Source organism: Thamnophis sirtalis, unplaced genomic scaffold (assembly GCF_051295495.1).
Source record: "Thamnophis sirtalis isolate CommonGarterSnake01/CBP01778 unplaced genomic scaffold, rThaSir2_p1.2 scaffold_13, whole genome shotgun sequence".
NCBI lineage: Eukaryota > Metazoa > Chordata > Lepidosauria > Squamata > Natricidae > Thamnophis > Thamnophis sirtalis.
The window spans coordinates 26435355-26460900 of record NW_028261393.1 but is presented as its reverse complement, the minus strand read 5'-3'; the positions used below and the strand labels follow the sequence as shown (position 1 = coordinate 26460900).

At 44.1% G+C, this 25546-nt stretch overlaps 1 protein-coding gene across 4 annotated transcripts in view; it reads left to right on the top strand.

Annotated features, from left to right (window-relative positions):
• Positions 1-25546, top strand: part of ADGRB2 (adhesion G protein-coupled receptor B2) — a 253569-nt gene that overhangs the window by 117613 nt on the left and 110410 nt on the right. For all 4 annotated transcript variants that reach the window (XM_087727880.1, XM_087727881.1, XM_087727879.1 and 1 more), the window contains exons 4-6: positions 729-893; positions 14750-14914; positions 18089-18190. In XM_087727880.1, coding sequence (XP_087584006.1) covers positions 729-893; positions 14750-14914; positions 18089-18190 — 432 coding nt within the window. The remainder of the gene's footprint in view (positions 1-728; positions 894-14749; positions 14915-18088; positions 18191-25546) is intronic.

The window sequence follows — 25546 nt, the reverse complement described above, 5'->3', positions numbered from 1 at the left end:
ACTTGTTATCACAGCCCTCCCCATATACAAACAATGAGAATTAGGAACTTTAAAACATTTATTTATTTTATTTTTTATATTTCTCCTGTGCTCAAACATTTCAGAGATTGCTGTCGTTACCAAGTAGGTTTTGACTGGTAATTCTGCCCTCCCCATTTCAATCTCTCTGTCTCTTATGTGGAGCTGGAAGCTATGATCTAACCAGCATCTTTTAGTCTCAGCAACTTTAAAATGTGTTGACTTCAATTCCCTGAATTCCCCCAGCCACCATAATTTTAAATTGGAGTTCATATACCTTAAAACTGCTGAGGTTGAGAAACACTATCATGATTTATCAAGGTTGAGGTTGAGAAACACTATCAAACTATGGTGTACCATGGGTTGAAAAATCTGGTTTATATTATGTTGGTTATTGGATTTCCCTGCCTATTTTTCACCCCCTTCCTTCTTGTGGGACATGATGTCGTTGTTGGTAGGAGCCTATTGAGTTGTGTTGTTCTTCTTTGAAGGAAAATACACTGTAGAACTCCCACAGTTGCTCATCCAGTCCATCTTATTGTTCATTCAGCTCAAGTTAAGTTTGAGGAGAAGCTTCATGAGGGATTCCTACTTTGGGAGCTAGAGGGGGATGGAGATGAGTTGGTTTGAAGTGAAAGAGAAACATCTGGATTTCCTGCCCATACTCAAATTTTCATGAAATGACTTTTCCTTGTGTTTCTTTATCACAGTGGAAGGCCAATGGCTTGACTGGGGATCTTGGAGCCGGTGTTCAGTGACCTGTTCCAATGGGACTCAGCAACGGACCCGTAAATGCAGTGTCTTGGCTCACGGCTTCGCAGAGTGCAAAGGAGCTCATGCTGATGCCAGGGAGTGTTACAATCCAGAATGTTCAGGTAAGGGAGCCTTCTTTTTCATTGCCTTAAAAAAAAAAACAGGCACAATGGTAGATGACCAGTTTGGGTATCCATCAGAGGTAGGTTCCGGCAGAGACTACTGCCAGTTCGCTCAGGGGAGCGCGACACACACATGCACAGTACAACTAAAATTGCTCTGCGCATGCGCAGGAGCAAAAAAACAAGATCTGGGAGAGCCGGTTCAGGGACGTGGCAGGGCTGGGTCACTGCCGGTTTCAGTGACCCAGGTCGCCAAACTACTACTGGTTTGGCTGAACTGGGCAGAACTGGTAGGAACCCACCACTGGTATGCATAGCATCCCTCATACAGCCCAGCAAGACTGAAAAAGCATGAATCACAGACTGCAGAAAGGTATCACTAATGATTTTTTAAATTTTAATTCTATTCTCTTGTGTTGTTTTGAGGATAGGAGTACAAACAATTTATATCCAGGATGCAAAGGGTCTGTAGATATTTTCACAGCCCTCTTTTTGACTCATGGAGTAAACAGATCCTCAATGGAAGGCAAGTTAGTGTAACTGTTTTTTCTGCAGTTCTAATTATCCATTGTTTAAAACAGACACCTCATGGTTTGCCCCATGTCAAAGCAGCCACCAGTACTCATATGAGTAGACGTAGAGTAATTTTATTGTCACTTTAAATGTACACCAATCGTCATACATTAAAATGAAATCTTGTTGCATAAGCTCTCAAAGGATCACCACCTCCAATATACACTATATAAACACAACAAACAAACAAACAAATAAAATATGCATATACCCACTTACGTTATATGACACAGAGAAACAACACAGTCTAGTTCAGATATATACATGTACATAGCCGAGAAAAGCAAATCTTGTGAGTTTTCCAGACGGAAGGCCGAGGGCAGTGATGGTGAACCTCTTTGGCACCGAGTGCCAAAAAGGGAACACTTTGTGCACTCGTCTGGGCCACGACCAGGAAGAGGAGATGCCCAGGGGGCATGCGCGTGCCAGAAAACATACTTCTGGTTTCCGGTATGTGCATGTGCGCCAGCCAGCAAGTCTTCCGGTTACTGCCACGTATGCTCATGCGCCTATCAGGTGGCTGGTGGATGCCAGAAAACAGAAGACCTGGTCTTCCGGTTTCCAGCATTGCTGCACACACAAAGGCCAGCTGATCAGTGCATGTGCATGCACACCAGAAACCCAGAAGAGGAATGGGTGATACTGCACATACCAGGTGACATGGCGCCACATGCCACTTCGGGCACGCGTGCCATAGGATTGCCAACATGGGCCTAGGGAACCAAGCTTGTTTTAAAACACTAGAAATACTTGGAAATCTCCTCCCAGAGAGGAGCAAAGTCCAAAGTAGCCTTTTAAGCAGGAAAGAAGTTGAATGTTCATACCACCAATATAGGTAGCTGGCAAACACTGATAGTATGAAACCAGTGTACAGGAGGGAGGTCCCCGGGGGAAGATGCAAATGGGTCAAAAGCTGGAATATGGCAACTGTGCCCATTGTGATCACACATACACAAAAGGGATGGGGCAGTACGTTGAAGATTTTGACCCACCCCTTCCTTCTAAGACTAAGCGTCTGCTAAATACTTGATTTCCATTTCCTGGACTTGTTGCTCTTTAACTACTAGTTTACCATTTCTTCTTCACTGCCCGGTGTGATCTCTATCTCTTGGAGGAGTCTGAGGTTGTTGAGTTCAACAAATAATTTTTGAACAGCTCGTCCAGACTGTCTCATTGATCTCAAGACCTTGATGAAGAAAATGAATTCTTCAGTCAAGCAAAAGCAGGGATTTATTTAGGTTTTTTTTTTAAACGCTACCAAGCTTATTTGCCAGTTTGGCCTACAGGCATTTTTAAAAACAAACAAACAAAGCAACTGAGATGAAACAGCAGAAAAAAGAGATAGCATTTAGCTAGCGTTTTAAATTCACCAAGGATGAGAGATGAATAGGATTTCTTTTTATTTGTTTCACTTTTAACAAGCATTTACTTTAATGAGCTCAAGTGAGCATGGGGCCAGTTCTTGTTTTATTCTCCTAGCTCACAACAACAGGTGAGATAGGATGGTGTGAGGGGGGGGGGGAAAGTACGGTTGGCCCAAAGATATCCATCTGAGGGTTTAGACCAATGATACACAAAATGTCAAACCTAATGTCAGGCCTGCAGCCATCTTTTCTTTTGGATTTTTGGCCTGCCACACTTTCTATCATTTTACTATGCATTTTCTATTGTGGGAAAATGGAAGGGAGGATTATAGGAGTGGATGCTATGTAGCCATAACAAAATTCTTTCTAGAAAGCCAAGGTCATCCTTTGTCTTTGCACCTCTGCACCTGACCGGAACTAGATGGGTGGAACTGCCAGTATGGCAGTGGGAGATTGGGCCATGTGATGGACTTGTGGGTGTGGGGGGGGGGGAGATCTTGAACTTTCAACTGGGTGGGGAAAGCTTTCAGATTTGGGTTTTCCTAGATGTGCCAACATGGCTCTTTTAATAAATTGGAACTTTGGTTAATACTTTGCCTTGGACTCTGATTTATTTTTGGATGCTATTTGGAAACCTCACACCCGAATTCTTTGACATGCAAAACCATCTTGTTTTGACATCAGAATAGTTACTTCAGTGGGAAAAAAATCTCTGCGATTTTAAACAAATTCATTTGATTAGTTTGGAGGTGCTTTGTGATAGAAATAGAACTGACTCCTAAGTGGGGCTTAGGAAGATCTAAGAAAAGATCTAAGTTTTTTTTTTTTAATTTGAAACTCTTGCTCATGCACTCAAAATAACTTTCATGCTCAATCTAAGATGTTTCAAATTCAAGATATTTTGCACCATTAACCCTAAACCTCTTAGCACTAACAAAGCCCAACTGTTGCCAATAGACAGGTGTATTTTATATATACAGGTACAGATATTATTCGAGGGGCATTATGGCTCAGCATTTAAAGACCCTGAGGTTGTCAGTTTGAGACCCAAGCTGTGCGCAATGAGGTGAGCTCCCATTCCTTGCTCCAGCTCCTGCCTGCCTAGCAGTTTGAAAGCATGAAAATGCAAGTAGATGAATAGGTGCCACTTTGGTGGGAAGTTGGCAGTGTTCCATTTGTGCTGGCCTCATGACCACAGAAATTGTCTTTCGTCAGCGCTGGCTCCCTCGGCCAAGTAATGGAGATGAGCAGCATGCTCTACAGTTGAACATGACTGACAGGGAAACCTTTACCTTTTACACATTATTTGAGGTCAACCTATGACCTCAATTTAGCCCAAACATTATATTGCTAAGTGAGGTAGTTGTTAAGTGAGTTTTGCCCCAGTTTATGAACTTTCTGGCCACAGTTGTTAAGTGATTCACTGCAGTTGTTAAGTTAAAATGGCTTCCCCATTGACTTTGCTTGTCAGAAGGTCACAACAGGTGATCACATGATCCCAGGACACTGAATCCATTGTAAATATGACTCAGTTCCAAGCATCTACTCTAAATTTTGATCATGTGACCATGGGGATGCTGCAATGGTTTTAAGTGTGGAAAATGCCCAAAAGTCACTTTTTTCAGGGTGTTGTAACTTCAAGTGGTAGTTGTGGCCCACTAGCAGCCAGTGGAGCTGGTGGCAGACTCAGCCAATAAGGAGGTTGGGGAGGAACATGGGCCAATCTTGGAGTCAGGGGAAGGCTTTGGTGAGGGCTCTGCGTCAGAGGCAGTGGGGGAGCAGGCCCTCCGACAGTTATCAGCTACCTTCGGAGTCGGAGATAAGTGAGTCTGAAGAACAGCTGGAACCTGTTCCCGATGTGCACATGAGCAGAGCTATCAGGAGAAGGGAACAATTAAGGAACAACAGTCAACGTGGGAGTAAAGGCACAAGAGGATGCTGAATGGCCTCTCCCATAGGGAACAAATAGGAATGGTGTTTGCAGGAGACAATTAGTTTGTTAGCATGAAGATTTGCTTATCGGAGAGACTCCTAGCCAAGTATTTCCTTGTACAGCATTGCATCTGGAAGCTATCAACCTGGCAACTATCCAAGGGCTGATAAGGTCTGTGTTTGCAATTCACCCTTGAAAGATTGTTTGCCGGGACTTTGCTGGATGTGAATGCTAAGAATACACATTAGCCAAAATAAAAAGGGGTTTTGGGGGGACAAGGAGTCTGTTTCGTGATTTGGTGAAGCCTAGGTCAAAACAGTGGTCACTAAATGAACTGCTACAAGTTGAGGACTACCTGCAATTAATTAGGCAGAATGCCACATCTGAAGGCAGAACAGCTGCCCAGTGAGACAGATTTCAACTCTGCCATGAAATGTTTTCATGAGGACTGAAACCCAGCCATGCGTTGATCCTTGGAAGTCTTCTGCTAAGGAGCAGCCATGATGTGGGAACCAAAGTCTTCCTTGCTTCATCAGGAATACCCAGAGAATGACCGCTGACCTAGATGGTAGCCAAATGGAAAGAAGATAGTCTTCAAGGACTTCATAATCCTGACTCCTTTCCTTGGCCAAACAGTACAACTCCCACCTTTTAAGAACACAATTATAAATTGTTCCCCAGAATCTTGGGTTGATGCTATCCAAATCCTGGGCTATAGACTTGGCAAGTCATGGTTAACATCCCCCTATCTTCTGCCAATTGGTTTGGAGCAGCAGCTGTTCTTTGTAAAATCACAGCTCCTAATGCAGCAGGTTTGAAGATATGACAGCCATCAGACAGATGCCTTTGGGCTTCTCTGCCTACCTTCTCCCCATCATCCCTCAGAATCAAGTTTAATTTGCCAGTTTTTACTGAAGAGTGACAGCTCGGCCTGGAGATGGTCACAGCAGTTTAGTTAGTATCCCTGAGATCAGTATTTCTCAACCTCCACCACTTTAACATTTGTGGACTTCAACTCCTAGAATTTCCCAGCCAACACAATTGGCTGGGGAATTCTGGGTCTTCTTGAAGTCCACATATGAAGTCCACAAGTGGCAGTGTCAGGCCTGCAGTCACCTTTTCTTTTGGATCTTTCACCTGCCACACTTTCTATTATTCTTCTATGCATTTTCTATTGTGGGAAAATGGAAGGGGGGATTGTAGGATTTAGATGCTATGTAGCCATAACAACATTCTTTCTAGAATGTCAAGATCATCCTTTGTCTCTGCACCTCTGCACCTGACTGGAACTGGAGGGGTGGAGCTGCCAGCATGGCAGTGGGAGATTGGACCATGTGATGGACTTGTGGGTGTGGGTGCAAGATCTTGAACTTTCAACTAGGTGGGGAAAACTGGGAAGCCTTCAGATTTGGGTTTTCTCAGATGTGCCAACATGGCGCTCTTAATAAATTGGAATTTTGAGCAATACTTTGCCTTGAACTCTGATGTACTTTTGGGTGCTATTTGGAACTCTGACAGAGGTTGATAAACACTGCCCTAGTTCTTTCTCTCTGAAGCTCAGCCGGTGTCTGAATACTATTGTTCATCCTTTTTGGGATTATTTGGTATGTTTATTGGACTCTCCTTCATCCTGCAAGGTAAATCACTGTGTCTTCCTGTTTCCAGTAACTAGGGGGTCACCTTGTTCCTTTCTCAGGTTATGAAGTGTCTGCTTCTGAAATAAGACTAGAATCCAGGTCTCTAAAATTTTGACTTTGGCTGGGTATGGAGTTGCTACGGAGCAAGTTTATCATAATTAGGTAAAGGTTCCCCTTGCACATATGTGCTAGTCGTTCCCGACTCGAGGGGGCAGTGCTCATCTTAGTTTCAAAGCCGAAGAGCCAGCACTGTCCGAAGATGTCTCTGTGGTCATGTGGTTGGCATGACTAAAAGCTCAAGGTGCACAGAGCACATTCTCTTCCCACCAAAGGTGGTTCCTATTTTTCTACTTGCATTTTTACATGCTTTTGAATGGCTAGGTTGGCAGAACCTGGGTCAAGTAACGGGAGCTCACTCTGTTACGCGGTGCTAGGGATTCAAACTACTGAACTGCCAATCTTTCTGATAGACAAACTCAACGTCTAAGCCGCTGAGCCACGATGTTCCTTTTATCATAATTACAAAACACTAATAGAAAGATTCTCTACAAGCCAAAAGTTAAGAAGTAGAATATCTTATCAAAAGGAGCTTATATGGAATTAGCCTGGGAAAAGGAAGGGATATTTTCAGATATTGCAGAAGAGGAAAAGATGGATATGTATTTTGTATATTCTAAATAGATAGTAAACTCCTCACCCCTCCAGTCAAGAAATTCTTAGAAAAAGAATCAAAGGTACAAGGAAATTTTATCTCATATGCTCAATAGTAAATGAGAGCTAAAGTACATATAGTATGTCCATTTACCAAGACTCAGTAAGCAGAGTCATTTTTCCTTGCAAGAAACCCATTTAAAGAGGCTGTGAGAATCTAAGAGCTTTGATTGTGAACTTCTGTATAAGCTGAGCTGGGCACTTAGCCAAGATGCAGATGAGAATCCAGTTTTTATCCAGTGCATCAAGCAGAAACTGTCTCTACCAATGCCCGAACCCATTATTCTATAGAGAACTATTAAGGTTTCTGTAGGTAGCCTTCTTAAAATCATCTGGCAGTTATTATAGCTTATATGTAATTGTAATGCCAAGGACAGGGGGCACAGTGGCCAAGTGGGTAAGACACTGGGTTTGTCAATGAGAAGGCTGGTAGTTTGAGACTTAAATACCCCATAACAGATTAACAGAGTTGGAAGTGACCTTGCAGGTCATCTAGTCCAACCCCCTGCCCAAACAGAAGACCCTACATCTGCCTCTACCTAGGATTGAACTCACAACCTTCTGAGGCAAGAACTCCACTTTAGTGAGTTCCTGTTCTTGCCCAAGACCTGCCATCCTAGCAGTTTCAAAAGTATGTAAATGCAAGTAGATAAACAAGTGCCACTTTGGTGTGAAGCTTTCTGTGCACCTTTGTTATATAGCAGTGGTGGGTTGCAGGTGGTATGACCCAGTACGAGCGTACCTGTGCCTGCCCAGAGCACTGGGTACCATTCCGGTATGGTGCTCCGGAGGCCCACCTGCCCGCTCGAGCTCCTTACTTGTATTTGAGCTCTTTGGCACTTCTGCGCATGTGCACAGAGAGCACAGTGCCGCAGCTGGAGCATCGTGGAAGCTCACGGAGGCATCGCAAGTGGTAAGGACGCATGCATGCACTACACACATTCATGTAGAGGATGCCAGTACGGTTGCAACAGGATCCGGAACCTACCACTGGTATATAGTCATGTTGGCCACATGACCACAAAAGCATCTTCAGACAATGCTGGCTCATTCAATTAGGATGAGCACTGCCCCCTAGAGTCAGGCATGACTGACAAGGGAAACCTTTCTTTACCTTTTAATGCCCAAGAAGGAGATCCAAGGCTCATATGCCTCAGTGCAGCAGCATGAAAATGATTAGTTGATGGATCGAAGTTGTGGTTATTTATGATTCTGAGCCCAAGAGACAATGATGATGATGACAGGTTGACAAGTTTCCCTATGGGAGGACTCTGCAGCCAGTTAAAAGTTTTGTGAAGCAGGAGATTCGGCAACAGGAATTTTCCAGGGAGAGCAAAACTATTTCCAGGACCAAGAAGTTCACATTCTAAAGGAATCAAGACTTCTTCTTATACCTTCAGCAAAATCAGACAATAGGATATTTCCTAGATTAGGTCTAAGAGTTGGTTTCCAGACTGCTATGGATTGAAGTTCCTGTTATGAAACCAGCCAAATTCCAAATTGTTAGTGAAGAGACCCATCTTCCTACTAAGAGAAATTTCCTGACAGTGAGAACAATTAATCAGTGGAACAACCGGAAGTTATGGGTGCTCCAACATTGAAGGTTTTTCAGGAGATTGGACAGGCATTTGTCTGGAATGGTATAGGATCTCCTGCTTAAGCAGAGGGTTGGACTAGAAGACCTCCAAAGTTCCTTCCAACTCCAACTGTATGCTATTATTTCCGAATCATCAGGAGACTGTTTGAAAGAAAATCAAAGGGTCCTTACAACCTACCTAGTGTCCTGACCTAGGCTTCCTGAGAAAGCATAAATCACAATCTTAGCCCCCCAAACTCTCTATACAGCTATAAATTATGGTCATTCACAGTCCGCAGGGCTTCACAAAAAGTCTGTGAAGGTTCAGACAGATGTCTGTTCGAGTTGCCACAGTCTTTTAGGGGTTACCTTCTCTCCCTGGGAATGCTGCCAGAGGCCTAATTGCCAAATGCAGAGCAAGGCCAAACTTAGCATAGAGTCAAACAGAACTTTTCAAAACTTGAACTGACCAGGTGAACTAATTGATCCCTGCAAAAGTTCATGTACCGTTTGCTCCTATTTTATGTCTTATGGGAGGGGCCAATCATCTCCAAGCCTGACTCCAAGTCGACCCTGTTTTCTTAATGATTCTCACCTTCTGGCAGCTCTGTGCATGTGCACACTGGGAACAGTCTCTTGCTGTTCTTCTGCCTCACTGATGTCCAACTCCGGTGGTTCCAGAGGCAGCAAACAACAATCAGATGGCCTTGGGCCCCTCTCTGCCTCCGATACAGAGCCCTTGTCTGAGCCTTTCCCAGCCTCCAGGACTGGCCCATGTTCCTCCCAATCTGTCCGAATCTATTGCCAGCTCTGCTGGTCGCTGGCGGGCCACAACACCTGAAGATAGTTTGATTCTAAATGGGAAATGGTTCAGTTGCTGGAATTCTTGTAACTCCATCCAGTTCATCTCAATCAGTCTTGCTAAATGCTCCCCAGGAGATTCTGCTTGGGAGGGGAAAATATTAAGCAGTCACTGAGGATCCTGATGCCCAGTTCCCAGTCCCAACAGCCATGCACAGCCATGCTGCTGCCAAAATACCAAAGATTTTGCATGTTTAGTGGTCTAATTAAGGGTTGAAATGAGTGCCTGCGTAATTGCAGAGGGTTAATACTCTCGAATGCTTTAAAAATTCATAAAAAAGAGATTCCCCCACCCCCCTTTGGTCACTTATGCTGCATAAGGTCTTTGTCATTACAAAAGCAACTTGTGGCTCCCATACTGAGTAGGCTGCCCCTTCCTCTCCTAGACCTTTATAGCAGTAGGCACATGAATGAGACGGTGTCATGGCAAGAGCCCTGCATTTTTAATGCTAACCCTCCAAAAAGAAGACAGAAAAGCAGCAGTCTTTTCCCCAATGTGCAATCATTATTTGCATGATGACTTTTGTTGAACGCTTATTGGGAGCATTAAAAATATAATTTCCTGGCTAGAACCTGTAATATTTCAGGCGAGCAAAATGTTAAGAGATCAGGTAAGGGGAGAGTGGAGTGGTCCTTTGCAATTTTTGCCGAGAAAAATATAGTGGTGTGTCATAATAAATTTAATTATCAAAGGCTCCTTTATGCACAAAGTATCTTCTCATGAAGAATGTTTCCTCTTGTGTATCCGAATGATTCTCAGCATTAAACTGCTTCTAAGCATTCTCCCTTGGAACTGAAGCAAAACATTGCATTTTTGCATTAGATGCGCATTGGATTGTTCCTGATGTGAAAAGATAACTGAACTGGCTGCTTGCTGTATTGCCTTATAAGTAGGCAAAGAGACAGCAGTCAACTTCCACAGAACCTGATCACTTAAATCGGAGGTCTCTAAACTTGGCAACTTTAAGGCTTGTGGACTTCAACTCCCATAATTCTCCATAATTCTGGGAGTTGAAGTCCCAAGTCTTAAAGTTGCCAAGTTTGGAGACCTCTGACTTAGATTGTCCAGTCATTCCTGGAATGAAGGAGCTTGATGTTGATCCTGAAGGCATGAAAGAAATGACAGAGAGGGACTTAAAGAAGTGACTTCACAGATGGGTGGAAGAAACTCAAAATAGCCTGGCCTTGATTTTGTGTAGTACAAGATGGGTCAGAGAAAGGTTTCCATGATCCCATTATCCTACTCTATAATCAGGGTCTGATTAAGGTCAACATATGCAGGGTCTTTGATGCTCTCTGAGCTTGGTTGTTTTCTTGCAGATGTTTCCATCAGGTAGCATCATCCGTGCTAGAAGGAAGTGGGCTTTGCTCTCTATATGCAAGTGACTTGCCCTGTCAGTGTTGGCAGGAATCGTCCTAGTAGTCCCTTGATTAGACGCTGTTCAATGTTAGCTTGTTTGTCTAAGTTGCTAGTTCCTTGATTGTTGCTGCTTGATTGTTGTTCCAGTGTTAATCTTGGCACTAATCTCCGTTAATTAGGGTGCTGATAGCTGATGAGGGGTATTTTGTCTTTTTATTTCCTTTTAAGCTTTTTGATTGCCTCTCTTGCATGTTTGTTTATATCTACTGCCTAAACCCAGCCTTGGTCCCTCTCATCCCTTCCATGGCATAACTGACCCGGCATTAAGACTCATTCAGTATTGAAAACTAAAGTTTACTATGGCAGTGAAAGCTTTAATGATAGGATAGTTCATAGAAACTTAGCTCTTCTAGTCAAACCCATTGTCCAAGCCAGGAATCCTCATTCCATCCTGGTTCCCCAAATAAAACCTTCAAATAAAATTGGAAACAAAAAAAAAAGCCCCTCAAACGCAGAGATCATAAAAAAAGGTGCTAGAATGCACGGAAATTGTTAAATTAACAATGGAGCTAAGGGATAGAGAGGAAACAGAGTATTTTAAGACTTGTAACAGGTGGTATAATTGGCTAGAAAAGAGATGTAAATAATATATAATGAATACATAGAAAGTATAACAAAAAGAAATGGTATATATTTAGAGACTAACAGAGGGGTAAATGATGTATATATTATATAAATGAGTAACTATGAAATAAGGAGGTATATGTATAAAACAATAGTCCTCAGAATGAAAAATTCAAAATTAGAACAAAACAATGACAGATAACGGAAAGCTGTAAAAATTTAATCATGATTTTAATGTTTAAAAATGTTGAATAAAAATTATTAAAAAAAAAAAACCTTCAGTGATGGAGCATCCACAATTCTGGGAGACAAGCTATTCCATTGATTAATTGTTCTCACCGTCTCTTGATTTCTAGGTTGGATCTCTCTCTGTTGAGCTTGCACTAATTAAGAGGAACTAGTGATATCCCCCCCCCCCACATTCAGTCGCTTGGTGTCCTACCCACATTCTTATTCTGCTTAAAGGTTAATCCATGGCTGCCTACATAGAGAGGCTACAATGCTATAGTAGCATCTCTGTAGTGTCTGTTCCTTGACCTGGCCATCCTCAAATGGGTGACACCCAATGAAGAAAACCAATGACTTTTCGACAGGGGACGCACACTTCCGGTGCTGTGACCTACAGCATTGATGGTTAACCTTTTCAGCACTAAGTGCCGAAAGTGAAGCATGTGTGTGTATGTGTGAGTATGCTGGAGCGACAGAACCTGCAAGAGAGCAGCTGGTTGGTGCAAATGCACATGCATGCAACAACCAGTTGCTCTTCCAGGTTTCATCACACACATGCATGCTGGACAAGCTGTCTGGCACACATGCACACATCGGAACCCGGAAGAGCAGCTGGGGACAGCACTCTGCCATCTTCGCCATCGCAGATCTCTAGGAACTCTGGCCATGGATTACATTCCTCTAAAGAAGATTATTTTTGGTACATTCTTCCTCTACTAGGACATGAGGGGTGACGTATGCTTCCAGAACAAAATCTGAGACTAAAATGAGGTTCTTTACCATCAGAAATTTGGGAAGAATATAGTATTTGCCTATGTGAGGGACCCAGGACCTACTCTGGTCTTGACAAACTGGTTTTTTGTGGGTGATCCAGTGGTGGGTTACGACTGGTACACCCCGATATGGCTGTACTGGTGCCTGCTGGGGGCACCAGGTACCATTCCAGTGCGATGCTCCGGAGGCCCCCGCCCCGCCCCCGCTCCTTACCAGTATTTGAAGTTTTGGGGGCTTACGCGCATGAGTGTATGGCGCCTGCACAATGCTTCACTGTGCAGCTGGAGCATCGCGGGCAGTAATTACACATGCGCGTCCTGCGTGCATTCATGTGGTGGGTGCCCGGCCCCATTACACCTGTTTCTTTCGGTTGCTTTTTTTTTCTTTCGGCAATTGCCTTGTATCTCAAGATTCTCTGCATCTGTTAAAGGTGCATTCTTGAAAAGAGAGTAGTACCTCCTGAGGGATGGGAGATGAATTCCTGGTGATCACAACCCTGGGTGAGAAGAGAGGCCATTTTAGTTTAAATGAGATCTGAATTATTGATAAATAGGTTTAATCATCTGTGGAGTATTTAATTAAAGCCATTATCAGCCAGCCACGTTGCACTCCTCAGATCCAAAAGGTGTCCTTTCATCTTCAGTGCCCTTCTATCTGGTCCTCCAGCTAAGAGGAAAGCAAATTAGGAGATTATGCATGGACATGTGTGAATAATCTCTACCTCACACCAAGCTGAAGTCTAAGAAACTAATTAAGGGTAACTTATCACAATCTTAGGATCTAGAGGAAGAATTATGATTACAATGGGTGACGTTTAATAACTATAATCAATCAGATCATGGAGATCCCAAAAAACAAAACAAAACAACCACGTCCAGAAATGCAGCTGCTCTGAAAAAGTATGGAGCCACCTGAATTGCATCAGGACAAGACATGCCAGAACTAAGAAAAGCTGTTTAAATTGAGAATGGCCAAGCACCTGCAATGTGACTGTGGTGTACTGGAACAAGCAATAACACATATGGATTGAAAATGTCTCCTCAGGGAATTTCAAGGCATCTGGGATGATCTCATCGCAGCCACACCAGAAGCAGTTAGATGATTAGCTTCTTTAGATATTGAATAATAACATTTATCCTATTGCGACTCTATGGTGCTGTAGTACGGTGATTCCCCCACCCCCATGGTTTTACCTTAATTTAATATTTTATCTTTTAGCTTGTACAGTGATGGGTTCTGGGTCCCATTGCAACCAGTACGGTTGCGTACGGTTGCAACGGGGCCCGGCATCCTCCACATGAACGCCTGCAGTGCACGCATGCATTTTACCATCCAGAGATACCTCCGCGATGCTCCAGCTGCTCGGCGGAGCATCGCGCAGGCACTGTACGTGCTGTGCACGTGCATGGAAGCACCAAAGACTTAAAAGACCGTTAAGGAGCAAGGGCGGGCGGGTGGGCCCTCTGGAGCACCATACTGGAACAGTACCCGGTGCTCCGGGCAGGCTCCGATATGTCCGTACCGGGGCATACCATCTGCAACCCACCACTGATCTTGTACCATCTACATATTTTATATATACATACTTGCTGATGCTCTACTTAAACTTACATTGTGTTTGTATGTATGAGTTTTGTTAGTGTTGTATATCAGTGATTACATGATCTCTGCAGGTGCCACATGATAAATAAATATAAAATAAATAAATAAATGGGATAAATACTATACATCATAACAGCAGCGAGAATGGTACACGGCCAACAATGGAAAAGTGAAAATACACCTTTACAAAGAAAGATAATAAAGAAAGTATTGGATTGCACAGAAATGGCTAGATTGACGTTCGAATTAAAGAATAAAGGACAGACAGAATATCATGATATATGGAATAGATTTTACCAATAGTTGGAACTGAGAGGTGGGAGTTGGAACAGGAAATAAATAGGATTTGTAGACATGAAATGTGTTAAAATATGTGTAGATATAAATGAGTATATTGGGCAGAACAATTACATATACTTAGTAGTGCATGATGAGTATATATGATATTTGTTATATATTATAGTGTGTATGGCAGAGATAACGCCAGGATGGTGGTGCTGTGTCCGATATTTTAATAGGAAATGAATTAAAAAAAGAAAGAAAGAAAAGAGAGCAGCGAATGTGTGCCACGGAGTTCAAAATGCCATAATCCTTTCCTCTTGCTTGTCTGCAGCTGCAAGCCGATGGGGTCCATGGAGTGAATGGAACATGTGCTCCAAGACTTGTGATACCGGCTGGCAGAAACGTTTCCGCATGTGCCAAGGGATGGGAGCACAAGACTACCCCTGTGAGGGCAGCGGGGAAGAAGTGAAGACCTGCAACGAGAAAAAATGCCCAGGTATTTGGCATTGTAGCATTTGGCATAAGGCAGCCCTCCTCAAAAGGGATGGGCAGGAAAGTTCACACACATGGTTTTAATTCAGTTTGATGTGGGTTTTCTCTACCTTGGCAAATCAAAGATGTGAGTCATGCTGGCTGGGGAATTCTGGGAGTTGAAGTCCGTACATCTTTAAATGTATGAGGAGAAGAAATTGCAAATTGTGCGGTATTGAAAGATAACTGTCCAATAAAGAACAGATGTGGGTTCCTACCTATTCAGTCTGGTTCAGCCAAATAGGTAGTAACTCCGGTGGACACATGACCACACCGGTTCTATGATCAGCGGCACCATCTTGATTTTCTGTTCTGCACATGCGCAGAACAATCTTCATTAAAAATGTAATTTTATTCATTTTTTAATGTTGTGCACATGCACAGATCATTTTAAATGAAAATGCGCGCACACACATTTTTTTTTTTTTTTTACTACCAAACCGGAAGTAATGGTGGCCGGAACCCACCCCTGCATCAGGAAGTGTCGGGTAGCACCTATTTTACCTTAAATTTTATTCAAATCTGAACAGATGCTACGAGACTCCTATTCCCCCCCTCCCCATCTTATGCTAACACAGATTTCCTCCTACAATATGCATGACTGGGCATCCATTAGTGTCTGTGGCCATTTTGTCATCTCACAGGGTCAAGTTGACACCGGTGATCAGTCTTGTGAGGTACTTCAGATAAGAGGCAGACCCAGAAGTATTAGCATTATCTTTGTTGTAAGGTTACATCAACAGAATCTTGCAAGTCTGAAAATGCATCTCCCCCACTTTGCTTTTGCAGCCCAAGAACCTAGGGCGTGTCCCTTTTGAGGCATTTGCCCCACCCACTGTCAGGGTTCCAAATAGCATCCAAAAGTAAATCAGAGTCCGAGGCAAAGGATTCCTCAAAGTTCCAATTTATTAAGAGAGCCATGTTGGCACATCTAGGAAAACCCGAATCTGAAAGCTTCCCGGTTTCCCCCACCCAGTTGAAAGTTTGAGATCTTGCCCTCGCACCCACAAGTCCATCACAGGGTCCCATCTTCCACTGCCATGCTGGCAGCTTCCACCCATCCAGTTCCGGTCAGGTGCAGAGGAGCAAAGACAAAGGACTTGGCTTTCTAGAAAAGAATTTTGTTATGGCTACATCGCATCTCACTCCTACAATCCCCCCTCCCATTTTCCCACAATAGAAAATGCATAGTAGAATAATAGAAAGGGTGGCAGGCCAAAGATCCAAAAGAAAAGATGGCGGCAGGCCTGACACCCACTTTTATTCTGTGTGCTCAGCTGTCTTTTATCTGACCATTGCTCAGTCTGCAACCCTTCCTCCTGTTCCCCAAGATCTTTCCCAGGTACCATTACACAGCTTCATCCTTGGGGGTATATTCTAAATCAGGGGTCCCACAACCCCTGATCTATGGACCAGCACCGGTCTGCAGCATGCCAGAAACAGGGCTGTACAAACATGTGAAGCCCCATCTGCATGAGACAGGTAGCACATGAAACCACGGTCCCTCCAGTCTGTGGAAAATCCTCTCTCCACAGAATCAGTTCCCGGTGCCCAAAAGATTGGGGGCTGCTGTTCTAAATCTCTTGCCTTTGAAATAAATTCATATAATATTCTGTTTCCTCCTTTTATTTTATTTCTTTTGTAAATTTGTCCATCTCTACACACCCTACCATTCTATGGTATGGAATGAGTGGTAGAAATGGCTAGAGGACAAGTGTCACGCTTAAGGAAAGACTAAATGAAGAAGACACAGGAGTTAGAAATTAGCAATGTATAGATAGAGATGAACAAACATGTATAAATGGAAAGGGTACATAATGAAGGATTGTAAATTAAGGAATGTATATAATAGTATCCTATGTATAGGCAAAGAGAAACGGAAATAAGGGGGAAGAAGTACATTTACAATAGATGCATACCGAGGTGGAAATGTTGTACAGAAGGAAATTGCAAAAAAAAAAAAGGTATTTTTTAAAAAACAAACTACTTAATAAAATATTTTAAAAAAGAAATAAATTGAAAAGCACATTTTAAATTAGATATGAGAATTGGTAGGGAAAAAAATACGAGATAATTCATCTGCACCAGGGACGTGCAGTCAGGGGAGGCAGGGGAGGCAGGGCCTCACCACTGTCATCATGAAAAGAAAAACAAATGTAAAAGGAAAAAGGCTGAGGTAGTTGCTGCCAGAGTCAGTCGATGACTCTGCTTAGTGCTTAACTGCAGGAGGAGGCAAGAGAACCACGTGCCTCCTTTGCTCTATCTTTATGATCACTTGAGCAGAGTTAAGCAAGGGCTAAAAGGCGAAAAATTCCTTATGCAAAGGAGGCACGTGGTTCTCTCGCCTCCTCCTGCTCTTGCAGCAGCAGCTTTTGCCTTTTTCTTTTTACATTTTTTACATTTTCATCGTGGCAGACAAAAGGAGAGTTGAAATCCTCTGTGACACAGCTGGAAAAGCTATGTGGGTCCTGGGTCAGAGGGAGGAATTCAAAATTATTGTAATTTGTAAGTCATTTTTTATTGTGAGTAATTTCTGTGTGTGTGTGTGTGTGTGCATGTGTTTGTTTCTTCACTTCACTCTCAATTTGAGAGAGAGTTTGTTTGAGAAGAGAGGGAAGGGGGAGAGGCAGGGAGGGCAGCTGGTTTGAGAAGAGAGGGGCAGCCCGCCAGCAGAGGCGGGTCTTTTACCCGCCTCTGCTGGCGGGCTGGCGCTTTCTTTCTTTTGCCTGCTGTGCCCCCCTTCCCTTTCTTCTCTCCCCCCCCACTGGGAGCCCCGTCCTGCTCCCCTCTCCCTTTCCTCCTCCTCCTCTCCCCTTTCTTCACCGGCTGCCGCCTCGCCCCCCGCCTCCTCCGTCCCCACCGCTGTGTCCAACAGAGGCATCTCACATCTATGGCAGACATAGATGTGAGACGCCTCTGTCGGGGACAGCAGCGGGGACGCTGCTTCTCGCCGCCGCCACACTCTTGCCTCACCAACCGTAAACCTCACTGCATGTCACTGATCTGCACGTACTTAATTTGGTGATAGACCATTGCATCTGCTGTCCTTCTTTCCCCCATTGTCTTATCTTTGGGCTAACTTTGCTAGGTGCGGGTATTTGTTCTGCTGCCCTACCAGTTCCCTCTTCTCTCCTTCCAGCCATCCACGAAATGTGCAAGGATGAGTCCATTGCCCTGATGACTTGGAAGAAAGCTGCAGCTGGTGAAACAGTCTACAACAAATGCCCATCAAATGCTACAGGTAGGTAGATATCTGGGTAGAGATTGACAATGTAGGTTCTCCAAATTGGAGCCTAAAACATCACAGAGGACAATTGGAAACGTGGGGAGGATGTATGATTGAGACCCCTTTTCTAAATTGGATTGCACTCTGAAAATATAGGGCCACCTTAGTTGACTTGAATGGCAACCACTTTTTCGATTCTAGATGTATTGGACTGTTGGTCCCATCAGAGTCAAGGTGATTGGATTAGATGGGAGTTACAGTGCAACCCCATATTTTCCCCCTTTATTGAATACTTCAAAGAAAATTACATATACAAGAAGAAATAGGGAAAAAAGTAAAATAATATAATGCAGATAAATGAACCGGGGACTTTAAAATGTCAGGGAGGTCTTAAATATCATTAACATTGTGAATAATTAAATATACCATATAAATCATCTTAAGAGACTAAAAACCCCTCTTAAACCTAAGCTAAAAATGACTAGCAAAGACCACCGTCAACATAATATAATTTGAATAAAATTGCACATTGTAGTAAATTCGAATCCATCTTAATAGAAATCTGTTTGGATTTAGATGAATTATACAATTGAAACACAGATTCCATGCATAAATAAAACCTCAAGTTGGATGTAGTACTACCACTCTTTAATTTAAAACAAAGCCTCAGAACGCTTCTTACTTGAAGTTGCAATCTCTGATATATCTCAGAGGTGCTTTTTCAGGAGGCAACTGGACTACCTTGCTTTTTTCTTGAAGACATTTCACTTCTCTTCCAAGAAGCTTCATCAGCTCTGATTGGATGGTGGGGAATGGAAGGAATATCTGATAAGATTCCTTTTCAAGTAGGAAGCAATTCTAGATGTTGAACGGTAGCAATACCAGTAAAAAGAAGACAGAAGTTGGTTATCTGTACCAACTGGTTTGCTTACAATACAACCCTGGTCAATCTTCCTTCAATTTATTGTAGGTCAGTGTCATTCTTCCTTCTGAAAGGAATTTCCAATTTTGCTTCTGACCTTTGGTTTACAATAACCACAACGGAACATTCTTGTGGAGTTGTGCCTTGCCTTCCACCCATCACCAAAATTTACTGAATTAAAAAATAATTGATTTCCCATCTTGGGGGGAAAAGCAACTACTTTCAGTTTTCTGATTTTGAATTTAGAGAAAGCTATACTTTTTGCAAGGGGACACGGTGGCTCAGTGGCTAAGACTCTGAGCTGGCCGATCAGAAAGGTCTGCAGTTCAGTGGTTCAAATCCCTAGCGCCACGTAATGGAGTGCACTCCTGTTACTTCTCCCAGCTTCTGCCAACCTAGCAGTTCGAAAGTACGTAAAAAATGCAAATAGAAAAAAATAGGGACCACCCTTGGTGGGAAGGTGACAGCGTTCCCTGCGCCTTCTTCATTTAGTCATGCCGGCCACATGACCACGGAGATGACTTTGGAGAGTGCTGGCTCTTCGGCTTTGAAACAGAGATGAGCACCACTCCCTAGAGTCGGGAACGACTAGCACATATGTGCGAGGGGAACCTTTACCTTTATACTTTTTGCAAGCCTTCTTTTTCAAACATGATTGCTTTGACCCACGATGAAAGGCGGCATATTGAAAGAAGCAAAATTCTTCAATATAAAAATTCCTACTTCATTATGGGAACAGGACTAACCTGAGTGCCATTCAAGATGCCACTTGTCACCTTGCATGGAATGGGGCTAGGTTACCTGTGGGACCACCTGTCCCTGATGGTTTCTGCCAGGCATCCCTGTCAGGTGCAAGGAACCAGCATGACTCTATGAGTAGGTCAAAGTAGCACCTTTATTGTTGTTCTCTTTATAAGAATCTCACCAGACGAACTGTGAGATTTTCTTGGGAACAGGCAGATGAAGACTTCAGGAGTCTGGCCTCTTCCACTTCCTCCCATGGAGTGACTCTAAGTCAACCAGCCCTCCCCCCCCCATTGTTGTGGAATTTCCCCCTGTGGTTTTGCGGAATCTTCCCCTTTATCTGGAGATTCTACACCACCACATCTGCAAGCAATGCCATTGTTGAGCCCCAAGAGGTGTACCTTCTCTATTACATTAACTGTCTTGTAGAACAGTCCCTGATGGCCACAATTCTATTAAGCTTTCATAAGCTGTTCCCCTAAGTCTTGTGCGGGGAATGTTGATAGATTTAGCTGAAGTTTTGTGTGATAAATTGCTAATGACATTTTTAGGGGCCATGACCCATTTTCTTATGAATCAGAGCAAACATAGTTTGGTTATGTTTTATGTCCCTTTGCTGCCCAGAGTTCCTTGTATTGATGGAAAACTTTATAAATTTGTTAAATAAAGAAATAGAAAGCTCCATTCTTCAGCTAAAAAGGAATAGCTTGGTTTCTATCTTCTAAGAGAAAAAAAAAACAAAAAACAGGCTGTAATCAAATGTTGGGGGACAGTACTCCAAATAAGGAAACTCAGTCTGCCCTGTAGTAAGATGGGCAGCCAATAAATTTAATAAATAAAATAAAAATAAATGTGACATGAAAAACAGGTAGTTCTTCATCTTACAACAGTGCATTTAGTGACCATTTGAAGTTACAAAACCACTGAAAAATGTGACATGACCATTTTTCACACTTAGGTGGTTGCAACATCCCCATGGTTGCATGAACAAAATTCAGACCCTTGATACTTGACTCATATTTATGATGGTTGTAGTCAGAGGTGGGTTGCTCCCAGTTTGGCCCAGTTTGGCCAAATTGATAGGGGAATTCAGGCTTGGGGCTCAGAACCGGCAGCGACCCAGGCCTTCCACGCCCCCGAACTGGTTCCCTTGCTGACACTGGGCCGATGCCATTTTGGTTTTTAGTGACTGCATGTGCGCAGTTCACTGTAAATTTTTCTGTGCATGCGCGAAGAACAATTTTCATTGAACAGCGCATGTGCGCGGAGCACAGGTTGCGAACTGGTAGTAAAACTGGTAGCAACAAGTGGTAAGTTTCAAATTTTAAAAAAACCTATTCTGTAGGTGTGGCCTATTTTGTGGGTGTGGCTTGGCCATTATGTGACCGGATGGGAGTGACCAAATTGTAAAATGTGGTGAACCTCATTTAACAATGCTCTTGCTTAGCAACCAAAATTTTGGGCTCAATTGTGATCATAAGTTCTCTTTTTCTTTTTTTCTTCCTTCTTTCTTATCTCTCTCTCTCCCTCCCTTTTTCTTTCTTTCCTTCCTTTCTTTTTCTTCCTTCCTTCCTTCCTTTCTTTCTTGTGTGTGTGTGTCTCTCTTTCTTTTTTTCCTTTCTTTCTCTTTCCCTTCCTCCCTTCCTTCTTTCTTTCTTGTGTCTCTCTGCTCCACTTACTTTCTCTTTCCTTCTTTCTCTTTCTTTCTCTCTCTCTCTTTTTCTATCTATCCCTTTTCCTTCCTTTCATGCTCTATTATTCATTCTCTTTCTTTCTCTCTCTCCCCCCCCCCCCCGGCTCTCTCTCACACAAACATACCTTCCAGTTGGTGAAAATTTCTGTTTTGCCAACTGGGAAGCTGACAAAGAAGCCTCATTTTCCCTGGCGCCCACAGCTCTTGGAGGAAGGAGGCAGGCAAGTGAGCCCCGGGACTCATCTCTGCCTCCTTCCTCAAGAGCTGGCTTTGGAGATGGCCAGTCTGGCTTTGGAGATGGCCAGTCTGGCTTTGGAGATGGCCAGAGCCAAGGTGGCGCAGTGGTTAAATGCAGCACTGCAGGCTACTGCTAGATCAGCAGGTCAGCGGTTCAAATCTCACTGGCTCAGGGTTGACTCAGCCTTCCATCCTTCCGAGGTGGGTAAAATGAGTACCCAGATTGTTGGGGGCAATATGCTGACTCTCTGTAAACCGCTTAGAGAGGCCTGAAAGGCCTATGAAGCGGTATATAAGTCTACTGCTATTGCTATTGCTATTGCAGTCTCTCCTATCACTGTGCCCTTCACTTGCCTTTCACCCAGAGGCTCTGCCAGCTGGGCGCCTGCCATTTAACCTCCAAAGAAAAGCTCGGGAGAGATGCACAAACGGCCGCCTGGCTCCCGAGGAGGACTCTGGACACCGGGGGTTGCGGTGGTGCACGCTATTGCTGCTTCTGCTGCTCCTGGTGGCACACCGATTCCAGCAGCTGCTTTCTCCCTTGAAATTTGCTGTCCCGGCAACCCGGAGGGGACATTCTCCCAGTGACGTCTCAGGTGCTCCCACCCTTAGCCAGGAGGGATTGAGGACGGCTGAGTGCAGTTTGGCACCTCCCGGCTCCCCTCAGATCATCGGAGGGCCTCACATGCCTGTTCACTCGCATGGCCTGCGTGCTTCCAGCGGGAATGGGAAGCGCGGGGATCTTAATGTAGTAGGGCGGGGAGGCTGGAGTGGAATATTAAATAAACAAATTTGGCTTCACTTCCTTGCGCGGCAAGAGAGAAAGTTGCCTGAGATGCCGCTGGGAGAATGTCCCCTTTGGGTTGCTGGAACAGCAAGTTTCAAGTCAAAATGCAGCTGCGTCTCAGGCAACTTTCTCTCTTGCCACACAAGGAAACAAGAAACCTCTGGCTGGGTCCCTCACCCTCAGAGGGAGGAAGGGCCAGTTGGGAGAAGGGCCTTGGTCCTGCTGCCTCTGGCGGACAGAGCTTTACTGTCCCATGGTGAAGATTCCATCCCTCATTCCAGAGCCTTTGTAATGGCGGGAACTTGTTCTCACTTGCCCGGGATTTTGCAGAGGCTTCCCACTCTGGGCCTGTAATTGTGCGGGGCATGTGCATGCCTATCTTTTCCATGGTGTGGGGCTGTGGCCATAAGACAAGGAATGCGAGGAGGCCAGTGGGGCCTCGTCCTTCTGAAGAGAACCTATCCTCCAAGAGGGCAGATGTGGTGGCATGCGGTCTTGGGATGTTCTGCGGAGCTCCCCCAGGGAAAAATGGTGCGGGCTATGGCTTTTTAACTAGGCGACTGTCAGAGAGAAGAGGGCAGCGTGTGCCCATGGACTTGTGCAACAGCTGAATCCTTGCCTCCTGTTCCTTCCCACGTGGTGTGCGCTGCCCTCTTCTATCTGACAGCCACCTCATTTCCAATTGGGAGGGGGAAAGAAATCCATCTTTTCCGTCCCTCTCCATGGATCCCTGCCCCAATTAGAAATGAGGCGGCTGTGAAAGACAAGGCAGTGCAACCTGTGCAGCGTGTACAAACAGCAAAAGAAGGAACAGGAGAGGAGTTTGGCTGTTTGAAAAGCCCTGCATGGAACTCCTCTCATGTTCCTTCTTTTGCTGTTTGTACATGCTGTGCGGGGCACGCTGCCTTGTCTTTCACAGCTGCCTCGTTTCCAATTCGGGCAGGGATCCATGGACAGAAAAGATGGATTTCTCCCCCCACCCATTGGAAAAGAGGCTGTCAAGCCAGCCTCCCTCAGCAACCAAGAAAGAAACCACTTAACTCCATTTTGCAGAATTAAGAGTATTTTTACTGGTTATGAAAAGATAGCAGCTAAGCAAAGTAAGATCTGAGGCAAAAGTGCACGTAATCATAGATATCAATATGTGACCCAAACCCCTCCCCCTAGTGACCCCATCCTTAGTCCAATCTGCAAATTCCTCAGGTGTCATGTGAGTTCCATCTTCAAAAAACATCATCAGGTAGATATGCAGGACAGTTGGCCTTGGCAGGTCCATCCACTATCTCCAACATGCACAGTAGATGATGAGAACAAAACTCCCTTTTAACATTCTCTCCTGTACTTAAAACTTCCCTTCCCAAATACCATGCCTTCCCCTCCCCATTTCAATGGCAGCCGAAAGGAAGTAGCAAAACAGAGGCTGACATAGGCGGCTGTGAAAGACACGGCAGCACGACCTGCACGACATGTACAAACAGCAAAAGAAGGAACAGGAGGGGAGGGTTCATTGGACAAGCCCCCCCGCTGCTCTCTCCTCTGACAGCTGCCTCATTTCCAATGAAGAAGGTGGGGAATCCATGTGATTTCCTCCCTCTGTGATTCCCCACTCTCCCTCCGCACGCACGCCAACCAAAACCTCCTGGAAGGCTTCTGCTGGCGGGTGAGTGGGGAGGGCAGGCCAGGGGAGGGACCATTCCGGTACCAGGCCCCCAGAAGTCCTGCTACAGGAAGGCATGCTAAATTCTTTCAACCAGTACATGCGTCCCGGACAGGACCGGCTGAAACCCACCTCTGGCAGCAATCCACCCCTTGTTGTAGTGTCCCGGGTCATGTGATCCCCTTTGCAACATTCTGACAAACAAAGTCAATGAGGAGGCCAGATTCTGTGTTACAAACTTAACAACTGCAGAGATTCATGTAACAACAGTGTCAAGAAAGGTCATAAAATGGGGCAAAACTCATTTAACAAACAAACAAATTTACTTAGCAACAGAAATTGTGGGCTCAATAAGTTGAGGACTTGTATATAATGAGATTGTACTAGGATCTTCTCTCTCACTTGAGGTTGGCTTCCCCATCTGACTCTCCTTCCACTTAAAATACTGCTAAGGTCACAATTTTCAAACTCTCACACTCTCCAGAGCTATAAACACAATAAATAATAAACACTTTGAAGAAAACAAATTGGAAATATATTTTTTGTTTCTTTCCCTCAGTGATGTGTCAGAATGGGGATGATTATTTAGAAAGGCAACAGCAGTATTAGCATGGAAGCTGGGAGAGTCAGGGCATTCAAAAAAGGTTGGGTTGAATTTTCACTTCGATTCTTGCTTATTCTATACTTGAAGTTGAAAAGCATTCCAAATAAAGTGTAATACAGTGGATTGCTGTTTCCAAAGAATTTAGGTTTTCCCATAGGCATTTCTTCCATAGATCCTATTCACTTCCAAGGGCTTTGGGTTGAAAATGTAATGCAATACTGCATTTTCTTTTCTTTTCTTTCTCTTTCTTTCTTTCTTTCCTTTCTTTCCTCTTTTTTCTTTCTTTCTTTTGTTATTTGCAACTGAAAATGCTTTAATAAGGCAATTCAGGCAGAGAAAGGCATGCTAAATCTACCTGCCATAAAAGCAAAAGAATGTGCCCAGTTTACAACTGAGGCTAAGCCTTCTTATTAAATGCCCACCAAATATCTGCAAGAGTCAAGGATGTCCTCAGAGGTTCAGAAGAAGTCAAGATGGTGGGTTCCATATGCAGTCGTGGCCAATGTCTTGACACTCTTCTGAACTCCCTTCTCCCTAATAGGAGTTTCTTAATTCCTTAACCTGGATTACAGAGCAGGTGACAAGCCATTAGGGTCACTTCAAACCCATCACTCTCCAACCCAACCACTGAGCAATAAGTGACTGAATTGGATGGGACTGGATCAGGGGTGGACTGCTGGGGGTTCGCAGGGGTTCGGGAGAACCTCTAGCTAAGATTCTGTGCAGT